Source organism: Halichoerus grypus, chromosome 1 (assembly GCF_964656455.1).
Source record: "Halichoerus grypus chromosome 1, mHalGry1.hap1.1, whole genome shotgun sequence".
In the NCBI taxonomy this organism is placed as follows: domain Eukaryota; kingdom Metazoa; phylum Chordata; class Mammalia; order Carnivora; family Phocidae; genus Halichoerus; species Halichoerus grypus.
The window spans coordinates 54,405,382-54,421,750 of NC_135712.1; the positions used below are offsets into that span (position 1 = coordinate 54,405,382).

Here is a 16,369-nt window from a genome sequence, read left to right on the forward strand (position 1 = left end):
GAGAGAATAAAGACAAACAAATTAACCCAGACAATAGGAGAGCCATTTTCCCAATTAAGATCCTTCAGAAGCATATCTTTTGAGGAGTCATTAAAATTTCTTATTAGTCTTCAAAGCGCTTCTACATCTGGGCTCTCACTTGATTCTGGCAAAAGCCCTATGAGGGATTTCTGGGGCTAGCAATATTGTGGGCCAGATGCCCCCAAGATATTCCCACTGCACACATCCTTTCAATGAGAACTGAGCCTGAAAGAGGGTAAGAAAGAAAGAGGGAGCAGAAAACCTTAACGAAAAATCAATGTGTGTATAGCTTGGCCATCTTCATGGAAGGAGGGATCTAGTCTTGGTATTGTAGGGATTTGTATGTTTATATCCACATGGATAAAGAGACAGGCTGAGACTTTCAAAGAACATCACCCTTCATGAAAATAAAAATTAAAAAATTCACCACCGGCACAAAGTGATGTCAAAGAGAAATACATCTGATTTGTTCTGGGCTCAGGGTAAAGAAAAAATTCTACTCCAGGAGGTTTTTTTTTATCATGGACCAGCACCACTGGAATGTGTGAGGTTTAAATTATACTATCTGATCAGTGCAGATGTATGTAAAAATTCAGCACCATCATTTTTTACGCTGGTAATAAATACCCTTTGGGCTTTTGGGAAAGGAAAATGCAAATGTGCACTGAAGTAAATACCCTAAAATCAAGCATCAGAGATTCTATTAAAGTCCCTTTAAGATGAGCTTAAGCTTCAAAATTACAAAACACATATAGAAAAAAAATCAACCATCAGTGAGGGTGAGCAACTATAATAAAAAGTTTGATTAACCGCCCAAGAATTTCAAACAATTGAACAATCTGGTGGAGACCATAAAATAATTGTTAAAAATTCTTAAAGGCATAGAGGAAAGACTTGAAAAAACAAGAAAGAAATAAGCCATTATGATAAAAGGGCAGAAAGATTTGAAAGAGGACCAAATAAAATATCTAATACTGGAAAATATAGTCATTTAAATCAAACACTCAGTAGGAGAATTAAGCAGCTGATTAGACACATTGAAAAAAATTGTGAATTAATAATAAGTCCAAAGCAAGTGGAAGGAAGGAAAGAATAAAGAAGGGATCAGAAACTAATAAATTAGAATAAAATACAAAATGAGAAAAAGGTGATTTATTAGATAGTCTAAATAAATGTCTGACATAAATGATCAAGGAAAAGGAGAGAAGGCAGAAATAAACAATACTAGAAATAATATTTTAAGAATATAATAATCCAGGATTATGCTTTAGAAATATAATTATAGCTATGATAGAGATTAAAAATCACAATCTAGCAAATTGGAAAATTTAAAAGAAATGTACAATTTTTTTAAAGAAACTCATCTAAACTGATTCCAGAAGAAAGGAAAATCTCAATAGGCCTGCAACTGTTAAATAAATGGAATCAAAATTGTAAAATCTATCAAAAAACCCCATCACCAGATTTACATGGTTTTACAGGCAAATTTTACTAACCATTCAAGGAACAGATAATCAAAATAAATTGTTTCATGTTTTGAAAACAGGAAACATTCCCCACTTGTTTTATAATGTTGAGGTCATCTTGATCCAAAGTCAGATAATGTAGTAGGAGAAAAAAAATTACCAAACTTACTCATGAACAATGTTGCAAAAATCCTCATGATAATACTATAACCAAATCCGTCATTGTATGAAAAAGATATTTCAAAAACAAAGTGGGTTTAACATTTTAAAAAATCTATTAATATAATTCAATACACTTATAGGTCAATGGGAAAAAACTATGCAATTATTTCACCAGATGCAGAAAAAGAATTTAACCATTTTCCTGATAAAATAGAATAAATGTCCTCCACACAATATATCATACCTACAAAAAGAAAAATCTACAGTCAACATCTTCTTAAATGGGAAATGCTAGCTTTCCCCAAAGTCAGAAATATGACAAAGTTTGGCAAAAGTTTTTGAAGTCCAAAATACCACAAGTTGGCAACAATATAGAGCAATGGGACTTTTAGACACTTCTGGTGAAGAGTAAATTGGAAAGCATTTTAGCAATATCTCATGAAGTGGTGTGTAGGCCAAAATCTACTAATTCATACCCTAGAGAAAAGCTACTGAAAGTGCGGGCCTCACCAGCTGTTACCCACAAACTCTCAGAGCATGAACCAGCATTTTAAGTAACACTGCCCTCAAGAAACTCCCGCATATGTGCAGGAGCAGACATTTACAAAAATGACACTACAGAGCTGTTCCAAATAGCAAAAAATTATAAATGAGTTAAATTTACTTGAGTTAGAAAATGGATAAATAAATCATGGTGTATTTGTACAATGGAATACTATATAGCAGTTAAAATCCATAATCTAGCACTAGATTTATCAACATTAATAAATTTCAAAAATAGTACTGAATATAAAGAACAAATTTCAGGATAATATATACAGAATATTATTTATGTGAAGACTGAAAACAGGCAAATTCATGTAACCTTTTAAGGATATCTGCCTATCTCCATAGGATTCAGATCAAGGCAGAAATAGACAAGGGGCTTCAACTGTATCTGTTAATTTATTTTTTTTAATGTTGTGAGCAACTACAGAAAAATATGTTAAAGGTATGAAAACATACCTTCATATGTTTTGTATATGAAACATGAATGAAACATGAAATGATAACACAAATTCAGGATCTGGATCAAGGAGAAATACACAAGGGGCTTCAATTTTGTAAATGTTTTTAAATTATGAGTGATTACAGAGAAAATGTTAGGAACTGCTAGACTTTGATGATAAGCTCCATGAGTGTGCATTAGAATATTTTCTGTATTTTTTGTGTGTTTGAAATATTTTATAATAATTGCTTAAAGCCGGGGTGCCTGGGTGGCTCAGTCGGTTAAGCACCTGCCTTCAGCTCAGGTCATGATCCCAGGGTCCTCGTATCAAGCCCTGCATCGGGCTCCCTGCTCAGCCAGGAGCCTGCTTCTCCCTCTGCCCCATCCCCCCACGCCCCCTCCCCCTGCTCGGGCACATGCTCGTGCTCTCTCTCTCTCTCTGACTGAAATAAATAAATAAAAATCTTTAAAAAATTTAAAAATTAAAAAAAATTGTTTAAAGCCATCCTATGATTTAGAAGGAATGGATAGTAAAGACCTTATTTTACATGGGGCACCTGGGTGGCACAGTTGGTTAAGAGTCTGCCTTCAGCTCAAGTCATTATCTCCAGGTACTGGGATTAAGCCCTGTGTCAGGCTCCCTGCTTCTCCCTCTCCCTCTGCCTCTCCCTCTGCTTGTGCTCTCTGTCTCTCTCTCTCAAATGAATAAATAAAATTTTTTAAAAAGGCCTCATTTCACAGATGAAGGAAGCGAACTATATAGAAATTAAGAGTTTTACCCACATTTACATAACTAGTCATAGAAGACATGTCTTCTGATCCCCAAACTCCCATCAATTCCCATATCTTACTGAGCATGATGTGAGTCACAGAAGATTCTTTAGGAAAGGTCTCTCTAATACCTTTGATATCACCATGTAATGATCTTTTTCTTCTTCGGAAAAACAGAAGGAATTAACAGATAGTCAATTAAACAAGTTACACCAAGATCTGTGGACCTCCCTCCAGAAGGTAAACTACACCGTAGAAAAAGTAAAAACAAAAACTGCAGAATCTCTTGCTCACGATCCCTTTGTTTGGAGATTTTGCTAGCTCGTTTTCCACAATTCTCTTAAAGAATAGACAAAACCTACACCTTCGTGTCCAAATGTGGTGATAAATGTCCCTAGTGAACCTGCCTGAAATGAAATAAGAGAGTTAGGACTACATATCACTAAGAGTCACAGTTTCTGACCCAGGGGAGGTTGTAAAGTGGTTGGAACACCTCCTCACTCTGCAGCAAATTTCCCTAGAGTTGGCTATGGGATGCATGCAAACCTTTCCAGGTCTGCTCCTGTTAGGAATTGTAGAGTCACGCCACCCTCGGAGATCCAGTCTTCCCTGACTATAAAGAGTTCCTCCAAAGGGAAGCCCAGAAACAATACAAGAAATATCTGAATTATGCTATACTTGGTTATATAAAGCAATAAAAGCCCTTGGTGCTCTGTTTGGTGTTCCAGGATTTAAAAATTTTCAGTGAAGTCCCAGCCTAAGCAGAGGTGGCAGCCCTTTATGCTGACCTATTACAAGATAGTGAGCTAAGGTCGCATTGATTCAGGTACACCGCTCCTTTGGCAGTGGGGGTGTAGGGTAGGCATATCATACCTCTCTTCCAGAATCCTCTGGAACTTGATTCGCATCAGTTTGCCCCATACTCTGGCTTGGAACAATGTGAAGACTTTAGATAGTCTCTCATCTCTCATTGCTTCCAGTTGTTCCAGAAGGCCAGCTTTTAAAAACACCGAAAAGAAGTAAGTCAGATGCTAGTTCCACTCATAATGGGTATTCATTACATGTCTCCTGAATGACTGTATGAACAGCTGGTGTATTCATTGGTTGGTTGTCTTTCTTGTTAAGTTTTACTCAATGTGCAAAATGTACACTCTAGAAAGTTTGGTTTTAGAAATCTAAAGTTTGCAAAAATATTTTATTTAATCCTGTGGTTATTTTGGTTCCTTAAGAGCATAGACTGTTCTCCTTATCTGTTAATAGTGTATAGGTTGTCGAGGGAACCTGGTTTAAATTTTCAGACCCAGCCAGGCAGTGCTCTGAAGTGCCAGACAGGGGTCTGCAAACTTTTCTTTTCTTTTTTTTTTTTTAAAGATTTTATTTATTTATTTGACAGAGAGAGACACAGCGAGAGAGGGAACACAAGCAGGGGGAGCAGGAGAGGGAGAAGCAGGCTTCCCGCCGAGGCATCATGAACCAAGCCGAAGGCAGATGCTCAACTGACTGAGCCACCCAGGTGCCCCTGCAAACTTTTCTGTAAAAGACCAGATAGAAAATATTTTTGGGCTTTACAGATCACATAGAATTTTCATAGATCTACAGAATCTTCTTCATCTCCTCCTCCTCTTCTTCCTCCTCCCTCTTCTCCTCTTCCTTTTCCCCCTTCTTTTTAAAAAACAACCATTTTAAAATGTCAAGCCATTTTTAACTAATGGGCCATATTAAAAATAGGCCATGGAAATGGCCCTTAGGCCAAAGTTTGCTGATCTCTTCTCTAGAGAAAGTGACTTTGTCTTAGGCAATAAAGAATTCACACAAATACTTTTTGAAGAATTATTAGTAATGGCCAAGACGAGGTGAGTGAGGGGTCACACACAAATTTTAAGGAAGCACTCACTTTCAGGGTTGTATAAGTCAGTACTTACATAACCCTGATAATGAGTACCTTCTTAAACTTTGTGCCTTAGGAGGCTCTCTTGCCTTATGCTAGTCCTAGTCTAGATCAGTAGTATACAGCAAAAATAACTAAGCCCATAGGGAAACAAGGGACCAGTAGAGGAAATCAGCAGAAACAACAAACACCAGAAACAGATTCTCAGGTACTCAAAATGTGGGAGTCAAATAACATTTTATAATCATGTCCTGTGGAGTTCCTTTTTCTGTGAGCTTTTCACCCTAGGCCCTCCAATTCTCTTTCTAATAATTTGGTCCTTCTATGGATGTCAATTAGGAACAACCTGATGTTGACTATCAAATCAAACCAAATCTAGTAGAAGTTTCCCATAATATGTGGATCATATCAAAATCATCTAAGACAAAGCAGAATTTAGCAAACCACATTTAAGGAACTTCACTGTGGATTAATTTTTTGGATAGTGGGGTTGACCTTAACACTTTTAATTATTCATACAGTCTTCTAGAATTAATTCCCTAAAAGAGTACTTGTGGATGAATCCGTTTACACACAGATAAGCAGTTCATTCCAGTAAGTTGATTTACCTTTTTCTAGCTCTGATGTCTATGCACTTTTTTTAGCACACTAAGGTTGATTCAATATTTTATATCTTGGCACAAACTTACTTAGATGAATAATTATAAAAATGTAAATGTAGTCAGGACTGAGGTTTAAGAAGCATTGAGTTTTCTCTCAAATAGCGTTGAAGTCTCCACTTTCAACTGAGCTCTGTATGTGTTATTTGTGGTCACAAGAACTGTAGAATGCCTTATCATTGCACTTTCATGGGTATTTTAAGATACACACTCTTGCCTCCCACTCTTCTCCAAATGCATTCTTCCTAGTTTTCTGGTTACCTTAGTGATTCCAAAGTGGTACTGGTATGGTCTATCTCCAATGAGCCAAGTAATTCCTCAGCCGCTTTTCTGCTGCTTACAAACTTACTCCTTGGAAATGCCCTTGGGTTCAGAATGTAGTACCTAATTTAAAATAGATAAACCATAAATCCTGGGGTCAGAGAGGTCATATGATTCAAATAAAGAATAATTTGAACAAGTGAGGTAAAGGAGGTACAGACTGGTACCTCCCCTATCAATATGTTCGATTTTCACAAAACTCTTGGCAATAATAATGAGGATACAAGCAGTAATCCCTTACTTTGGCATATAGTTTGTACTTTTCATAGTACTTCAGAGACAACATCATTTGATCCTCTGCTCAATTAGGGAGGGAAGGAGAGATTGGGAAGCAAGGGGAGGGAAAGAGGCAGGCTTAAGTATCTCTATCGTACAGATAAGATAACTGAACGTCCAAGATTTCTTCACCCTGATGGTGAGCTGGCGGAGAACTAGAAATATGCCTCTTAATCCCAAGGCAGATACTATTTCTTCACTACCATACTTTGCTCAAATTTGCTTGATGACCTATAATTTATACTTTTGGACTTCAGAAAATAGAAAGCAGAAATACCTCTCCTGCCTCCTGCCACACACCCTGCTGGCTTCCTTTCTATCACAGGCTTGCTAGTACAGCAACAGCCTGCTTGGAAGGCAGCTACGATTAAGTACATACAACATTTCAGAAATTCAATTCGGCCTCCATGTCTTTCTTCTGTATATATTTCTTCTATATGTGGGTCTATTATCCGTTAATAGAGATTTAAGGATATTACAGCTACATGGATGTTGGATTTAAGGGGAAGTAATAATGGAACTCTGTCATCATATATCTCACCACCACCAAAACACATCGATCTGTAGTCTGGAGGACATCAACCAAACAAACAATGCATGCCTAAATACTCAGAAAGAGAGGAAAACCGAATGGGCTGCCTTGGGCTCCTCAGATCCTGGGATGTATTTTTTTTACCTTTGTTTAAAATCAGCATACAGCAGTTGGTTCGGAAAACCTTCACAGCATAGCCTGGTTCCTTCTAAGACACCATTACAACGCAGTTGCTGCAGAAGCAAGTAAGGGTGGGCGCCTGGGTGGCTCAGTCGTTAAGCGTCTGCCTTCGGCTCAGGTCATGATCCCAGGGTCCTGGGATCGAGTCCCACATCGGGCTCCCTGCTCGGCGGGAGGCCTGCTTCTCCCTCTCCCACTCCCCCTGCTTGTGTTCCTGCTCTCGCTACCTCTCTCTCTGTCAAATAAATAAATAAAATCTTTAAAAAAAAAAAAAAAAAAAGAAGCAAGTAAGGGTCCAATACACCTGAAGAGAAAGGGTCGCTCTCAGTCTGTGTCCAAAAGAACTACTACCCAAGATCTTGTCCTAATTGGTGCATCTTGTGATTTAAAAAAAAGTTTGAATTTGGTGTTCTCTAATGTAATAGGTAATAGGAGTTCACTCACTCCCAGCCTGATGGCATTCACAGTACCCATCCTATCATGCAAGTCTCCAAATAGGATTTGCCTGAAATTCCTTTAACACAGAATGAACCCTTTAATTCATGGTTTGTCAAGTTTTATAAGCAAATACACCTAGAAGATGAAAAAGAATACATTTTTGCTAGGATTATAAATAGCTGGTATTACATCTTTTCTCTGGCTGAAAACCAGCTAGTGAGTGGTATAAGAACACAAAAGGGAACTGCCACCTCCAAGTAGAAAGGGGAAGGGATTACAAGAATGCGAGAATACCAAGAAAGGAGAAGATGAGCACAGCCACAAAATTCTGTTTACTCTTTTGCCTTACAAAGGACTTGGTCACATCCCAGCCTACATTCTCTCCTTATTATCTTGACAGCACCTAAGTTTTGTCCTATAGCATAAGCATCATCCTATCACCTCCTTGTTTATCAGATGAAGCCCTACTAGAGCTGCAGCTGCAATCTCTGAGAAAAGCCTTTGAAAAACCTTTGAAGGAGCCACTGTGTCTGGCTTTCAGCAAATCTTCTGGAAGAAGCCAAGTAGCGTTCCTCCTAACACAAAAGCCCTACGAGAGTATTATAAGAAAAATGGAAATGAGATGAATCTCTGCTTATGTCCAGGGTCACAGAAATAAACTGTAAGCCATATATCCATATTCCTGTACTCCAATCCCTTTCATAGACAGAAACAGATGATCTGTAAGAAGGAGAACAAGTGGAACTCTATGACCCCAAAAGATCAAAGATGCTCATTCCCTTTAAGTACATATGAAAAACTGTCTTGATTAGATCATGCAACTTTTCTTAGGACTTTGTCTTATGACTTAAAAAAAAAAATCAACTGCTGAAATCAGAGCTGACTCGATGGGAGACAACTCTAATAGGTAACAGAATTGCTCCAAAATAGAGTCAGCTAATTAGATTTCTTGCCAAATGGAAGCAGTGTCCCTAGATGCATTCAGAAACCCAGCTGATAAGAAACAATGAGGCAAAAACATACAGCGTCAATGAACATGAAGTGTTTGTGTTGCAAAAACCCAAACTGCAGCATCATTGTTTAGTATCACACTTTCCCAAAATAGGTCACAGGCTGTCAAGAGTAGGGTCCTAATTACAGGAGGTTAATAAAAATGCAAGATACTACAGAACCTCAGAAATTAGAATCAGCAGCATCTGGCTAGCTATATATTCCAAGGGTGATTAGTGCTCTGAAGACATAAGCGTGTATCATCTACACAACTTTGAAGCTGACAGCCTCTGACCAAGTTTTATAGAAGCCTGTAATGAAAGAGAGAGAGAGCATGAGAGGGGGGAGGGTCAGAGGCTTCCAAAAAGAAGTCCGAGAATCTTCAAACCCATGATGTATGGAAAATAGTCCATGTAGTTAATATCTGTAAAAACTTTGGTTTGGCAATTAAAAACAAAAAATAATTCACTACCACCCACCTACCACCATCTATTCATCAAAAAATTATCCAGTACAATAGCCAAGACATGCAAACAACCTAAGCGTTTAAGAGACAGGATAAAGAAGATGTATGTGTGCATGTGCGCACACACCCCCCACACACATACATACATACACAATGGAATATTATTCAGCCATAAAAAAGGAGAAAGTCCCACCATATGCAACAACATGGATGGATCTTGAAGTCATTATGTTAAGTGAAATAAGTCAGGCAGAGAAATACAAATACTGTATGATCTTGTTTAATGTGGAACATAAAAACAAACAAACTCATAGAAAAAGAGATTAGATTTGTGGATTTGAGGTTATCAGAAACAGGAGGTGGGGGGGGGGAATTGGACCAAGGTGGTCGCAAGGCACAGACTTCCAGTCATAAGATAAATAAGTAGTAGGGATGCAATATACAACATGATGAGTATAATTAACACTGCTGTATGGTATACTTGAAAAGTTAAGCATCAAGATAATAAAGTTAAGAGAGTCAATCCTAAGTTCTTATCACAAGGAAAAAATTTATCAATGTGAGATAATGGATGTTAACTAAACTTGGTAATCATTTCACGATATATATAAGGCAAATCATTATGCTGTATACCTTAAATTTATATTGTAGTGCTGAATGCCAATTATATCTCAATAAAACTGCTGTGGGCGGTGGGGGGAGAAACCTTAAAAAAAAAAAACTATCCACCACTCAGAAGTATATAACTAAAGAGATGGGTGCTGTTAGGGAGAGGGAAGATATTAGTATTGGCAAGGAAGGCTAGAGGGAGTTCTTAAAAATTAGAAATGGATTTAGGAACTGTTTTTATGGTCAATTTAGATAATTCAGACAAAATAATTTCCTTTATGCTGAAACATCTACCTTAATGCCTCCATCGATTATCTAATCCCTTTTATTATACTTTGCCCTTGTTGACAATGGCATAGAAGCTCAACCAGGTTTTAGCATGAAATTCAAGGAGGAATTTAAATGGTAATATCAAACATTCTAATGTTACCCAGTTGACTTGGTTTTGTGAATTCCTTCTGTGTGTCCACTCGAATCTCAATTCAAAAGCAATCTTGAGGTTCTGAAGACCTCACTTTTAAGTTACTTTCATTTTTCTATCTGAAATCTACCCTTATATAAAAGGAACTGGTAAATTTTCTTAAAAAGACATTCAACATCGCTTGAATCAAATGTATTTCCTAGTGTGGATTACAAAGAAGTCTAGTTCTTACCTGGCATTTTGTTCACACTGGGATTTAGGCATCTCACAAAATGAGGTGCTGTTGATTTCAGCTTAGTCATCAATTTATTTAGGTTTTCCTTAAATAGAGACCATAACAAACACAAAATCACTTTGCAAATCATTAAAAACACCAATCTACCTCACAATTGTCTCCACCAACTTAATCATAAAGCCAAGATGCATATCAACAATAAAATAATGAATTAAACATTCTTCTCTTACCAAACCATACATTATTTCTTTCCTATGGCAAGTCAATATTTATCTGACAGATGCAGTTCTGTTGTGAATCATATCTACCTGTTTTGAATTTGGTAGCAATAATTTATGGCTGGGCAATCAAACAAATTGAACACATAAATTGTTTCTCAAGTTTTCTGTACGGAAAGTTTTTCTAAGGTCAGATTTTCTGGAAGCAGAATCTGAGTTGGGGATTCTGATTTGAGGGATTTACTTGAGAAGGAGGATAGGGTGGGGGAAGAAAAAAGCAATGATACGGATTCAAAGCTGAATGTGATCCCTGCAGGAGCTCTGAGCACAAATGTACCAATTGCACCATAAGTTGGTCCCCACCTTGAGGCAAGAAAAGAGTCAGAGTCTGGAGGGGTGAGTAAGGAGATAGTTTAGCTTCCCATTTGACCAGTGGCAATTCTGGGACCTGTGAGTTGTTATCAGCCACCATTCTCATCAGCTAGAAGATGGGTGTTGGGTTGATAGGGGGGATCTAGGTGGGGCACCAACAGTGTCCACTAAAGCCCATTAATATCAAGATAAACTTCAACTTTTCCAACTTGGCTAACTTCAGATACGTTTCCCTTATTTGAAGATGTGAAATTTCAAATAAGTAATAACATATGCATATTGTGAGGCAGTTAATATATGAATAGATGCAATTAAAAATTACTTTATGCAGAGATGCAACCATTTGGAATGAAACTCCTCTCTTGCGTTTCTTCTCCCCAAACTGTAGAGCTAAAAAAAGAAGAAAAAAAGCATTTAAAAAGCTCTTTTTTGTCACATTACCATACCCTGTTGATGAAAGTATAAATTCGTCAAGTTCTAAAAGCAATATGGCGATATCTACGAAAAGCTTTAAAAATATTTGTCTCAACACAAATGTCTATTTCTAGTGCTCTTCCTTAAGGAAATAGTCGGGCAACTGTGCAAAGATACTTCGGGCAGCATTGTTTAGTCACTGCAAAAAAAAAAAAAACTAAACAAAAATTAAGGTTATCAAAGCAAATGTCTGTCAATAGGAGACCGACTAGTTAAATTATGAAAGAGTATGTATACAATGAAATATTGTGGCCTTTTAAAATGATGAGGAGGATCCATATAATTGACATGGAAAGATTCCTAGGAGTTATTTTAAGAGAAAAAGTAATGTTATAAAAGTTTGTGTGTTATGATCCTGAGTACATATACGTGTTTCTCAGTGTAGTTGTATTATTAGTGACTATATACATAAAAAATATTAGGAGGAGCATATGCCAAAGTGTTAACAATTGCTATCACTCTGCGTAGAATGACAGGTAGCTTTTATGTTTCTCTTTTTATTTTTCCATATTGTCTGTGTTTTGACAACACTCACACATCACTTTCATAATTTATAAAAAAACATCTATTTCCATTTTCTTGAAGCAAAAGTGTCCATGCTAAGCCAAATTGTTTTACAAACATTTGTGTAGTGCTAACTCACAAAGATGTACAACAACAATGGCGAAATTCCCAGGAAAAAATGGACCAGCTGTCAACCTGTAACACAAAATATTCTCTCCACCTGAGTAACACCTGTGCTGGGGCAGATGTCCTAAAGCTTAATCACCAACGTCCTACTGACATGCCTCAGGCCTTCCAAGTCAATCACTGGACCTCTTAGTATTTCAGTTTCTCCACCTATGGAAAGGGAATACTACTACCTTCCATTATTAATTTTTTTAAGAAATTATAATTCCGGTTTAAAGTACTTGGATTGCCCAGAAGAAAGTATGGTTATTATGGGTAATTTAATGTTTGGATGAGTGAGAAGCGTGGAGGCAAGTATTTTCAGGGGGTGCTTGAAAAATTACCAAAAAAGGATATTCTGGACAGTTATTCTTTTCTATTTCCAAAGGACACAGCAGACACCCTGAAGAGTTCGAAGATGATTTCCTGTCTGACTCTCTGCTTGAACTGCTGCCTGATCTCTTATGATCAGAGAATGACCCATCTGGGAGCCGTAAGCTTAGGAGTCACTATCTAACCGACTGCTAAGGGGCACTTTAGAAGCCATTAGAATCAGGCAAATGCACTGCCTGAAGATTATCAGGGTCCAAATACAATAGCCTTCATTTCTCAACCTCCTCTTGAGGGAGGCCAACAGGATTTCAGACCTGCTCCTGAATTATGTCATCGGTGCTGATGAACCCAGGAAGCACCAAATTCTCTCTCCATTTCCTGACCACGTCAATCAGGAGTCCCAAATCAGCTTGCCTGGGCCAGGAGTTAACTTAAAGCTGGACGTGAGATCACAGGACGGTGAGGAGGTTAGGAAGTGAGAGTACACACCCCTTAAAGAAGAGCTGGTATACCTCGCCCCATTGTCACAAAGGTATCTGAACCCAGGCTGGCCAGATTTTCTATTTTCCCACATTTTCCACTTTTTGAAAGAAAAAGGAAATCCAAAAATGTATGTGGAAACTTCTGATTTTTTTTAAACCCGTGTGGACCAAATGAAACATGTCTGAAGGCCAGGTTCTGCTCCGAGGCTGCCAGTCTGTGACTTTTGTTATGAATCAGGGAGAGTTTCCCTCTGTAGCTAGCATTAGTCCCGTTGTGAGGCTGATGTTAACCACATGGGCTCAGTATCTTCCAATCCTTTGTATCATGGTGCAGAAATCTGAATTATGTCCTAAATACATGTAGCCTGCACACCTCTCTGTTTTGTTTCTGGAAGACAGTGAGAGTGGTATAGGCACCAGGACAGGAAGCAGAAGTCCTGCTTCCTACCTTGCTTTTGCATTTACTACTGTTAAATTAATTAAACAAGGAGGCCATTAGACTGATGTGGCTCTAATTCCATAGTGGCCTATAAGAGCAAGCCAAAATGTAAGCATGTAAATATCCCAGGGTTATAAAATCAAAACACGAAGGACAACCAATCACAGTCAAGCAGGCTTTAAACTACAACCAATCAATAACTTCCTTACTTGGCTTCCATCTTTTCTCTATAAAGTATCTCCCTGAGCTTCTGTCAGTGGAGCAGTCTTAAACACTGAGGGCTTGACACTGCCCCGTTTGAATCAATTTTTGCTCATATAAATGCTTAAAATTTTTAACATGCTTCGGTTTATCTTTTAACAGTAGATTTGTGAAATTGGGGATGCTCCTTAACTCTTCCGTATTTGCACCTGTAAGATAAGAAGACATTTCCCTCTATCTGTATCTGAAAGGGTCATGGCAGGGACTGAGTAAGATAATATAGCTAGAAGTGCTTCGTAAATTACAAACTACTAAACAAGATTAGTTATTTGTTGGTCAATAAATATGTATGGAGGGCCTGCGAAACAGGTATTTGCTACATGCTTGGGGCTACAATTTAAAAAATCAGGCATAATCGCTGCCCTCAGGAAGCTTATCATAACCCCAAGTTACTATAACACAAAAGCACTGTGAAGGAGAAATCCAAGACACTTGGGGAGTATAGATTAAAGAGAATTGTTATTGCCCCAAAATCATTTATCAAAATATGGTTTGTTGCTCCCTCTTTGCAGCGGGGTTGAGTAGAAGCTAAAAGCAGACCAGAGCAGGCTCCTTGAAATACATCTGTCTTAGAGCACCATTTCCCTGAAGAATCGCCAGCCCGGGGACAGAAGGCTAATAAGAGGGGATGACTCAGACCACAGGGAGCAGACACAGATATCACAGGAAAGAGGCAAGGGTTTTTGTAAGTGCTGAGGCAGCCATGGGTTCCATTCTGAGGCTAAAAAATTAGGCAAGACTATTCAACTCACCACTGTCAGTACTGATGTGATTTTCAAAAAGGTTTGCCAGGAGTCTGTTCAATGACCTCTGCAATACAGCCCCTACTGTTTCCTTAAGAAGGTCTTTGTTCTTTTCAAGCCAGCCACTAATGTTATAAGGCACCTTTAGAAAGGCATGCAGTTCAGGTAACAAAAGAAGAGAATGCATAAATTAACATAGCAAATTGTGAATTACTTTAAAAAAATCATAAATTGTATGGGTCCTTTAACTTTAAATTGGTTTGAGGTAACAGCACTGAATAATACTCCAGGAGTCCATTGTATAACCCGAAGAGATTTTCAGACTTTACCATTTTACATTGTGGAAAGGAAGAGAAGGGGAGGGAAGGGAGAGGGATAGCTAGGGAAGGAGAGGGAGAAAGAATTAAATGGTATTTCCAGTAGAAACAATTCACATCAGCTCTCCCTCGTTGGCAAGAATAGATGAAATAATCTAATTGTCTCTGACACACACTGAACATTCAAAAAAATTAGCAATTATAATGATATTTTACTGTAAATATCATTACAATTAATATTCAAAGATATGAAAGAAGACAATTACAAGCATATCTATGTACAGTTGGCAGGTCATTTTTAGGATGAAGTGTTATTTTATCCTTTATCAATTCTCTTTCTGTTTCATCCGGAATCACTGACTAGAAGCAGAAAAGCAGAAAAAAAGGGGCAACACACACACCCGTGGGGAAATGAGGAGAGGCATGGAGAGTCATTAGAAACCTTTGTCAGCCATAGTTTGGAGGCCATTACTTCACAGAGACTATTTCTTTATGAGAGAATTAAAAAAAAAAAAAAACTTCAAAAAAAAAGATCAGTTGAAATCACTCATTCACACAATGTTAAGTTAAAAGGAAGGACAAATATGGAAAAACCCATGACTTTGATGATCTCCATGACTTTCTGAAGCTGACTTACTTTGAGTTGGGATGACAGAGTCTATTTTGAGATTTCTAACCTCTGTGCACATGGAATACTATTATAGGATGGGTATTTCATTTCCTAAGTGCTAAAAGGCTATGCCAACTTTTTTTCTGGAACTGAGATTTTTTTTGTTCATCTCTTTATTTAAGCTAAACTTTACTTATATATCATCTAGGGACTTTGACTGAATGCATTTGAAATAGAGTCAGGAGAATTCAGGGCTGAGGGTCTAGAGATAACTTACCGCTCCTGCATAATGGACAAGCTCAAAGTGAGCTTCATATCTCTTATTATCAGGCTTGGGCTTCTGGAAATAAACCAACTTCCCAAAATGGTTGTCAAAAAGTTTGGTCTTGAAAGTTACATCTGTAGCCTGAGGAAACACACATTCCTCTTCGAGGATGGAAAAGATACCCATTGGTTGTTGGAGATAGACATGAACAGCAAATGAAAGAAAACACCAGGACACGGTATTTTCAATAACGGGGTGAGGTAAAGTCTTATTCCAGGAACCTAATCAGTTGACAAGGGGAAAGAAGATTCACTACATATAACTAGTCAATCGTCCATTCCAACAAATATTTATTAAATACCTAGTAGGTGCTGGGCACCTGTAGGAGCGGGCAGTGTAGTCATGAGCCGCATATACGAAGTGCCTGTCCTCAGAGTGATTACTTTCTAATGGAGTAGAAAGACAATAGTCAAGTAAGCAAAAAATAAACAATTTAGTTCCACATAAGTGTCCTGAAGAAATCATACAAAGTAAAGAAATAGAGATTGACTGGGGGACCAACTGGGAGCTATTTTAGTGAGAAAGTCAAGTAAAACCCTCTGACCTGAACCAGAAGAGCAAATCCAGACATCTGTACACAAGTACTCTTGGCAGACAAATGATGAGTGCAAAGGCCCTAGGCAGGAGCACACTTGGCAGGTCTGAGGTCCTGCCAGAGGCAAAAGTGGACAGAGCTAAGGTAGTCAGATTGAGCGCGTGGTAC

General features: G+C 38.0%; 1 protein-coding gene across 1 annotated transcript in view; it reads right to left on the reverse strand.

The window, feature by feature from the left end:
* The window catches only part of MYH15 (myosin heavy chain 15), a 152,859-nt gene that overhangs the window by 87,150 nt on the left and 49,340 nt on the right, over nt 1–16,369 (reverse strand). The window contains 7 exon segments of the mRNA XM_078058924.1: nt 4,282–4,462; nt 6,245–6,339; nt 7,229–7,343; nt 10,421–10,508; nt 11,336–11,403; nt 14,424–14,556; nt 15,619–15,797. Of these exon segments, the coding sequence (XP_077915050.1) occupies nt 4,282–4,462; nt 6,245–6,339; nt 7,229–7,343; nt 10,421–10,508; nt 11,336–11,403; nt 14,424–14,556; nt 15,619–15,797 (859 nt within the window).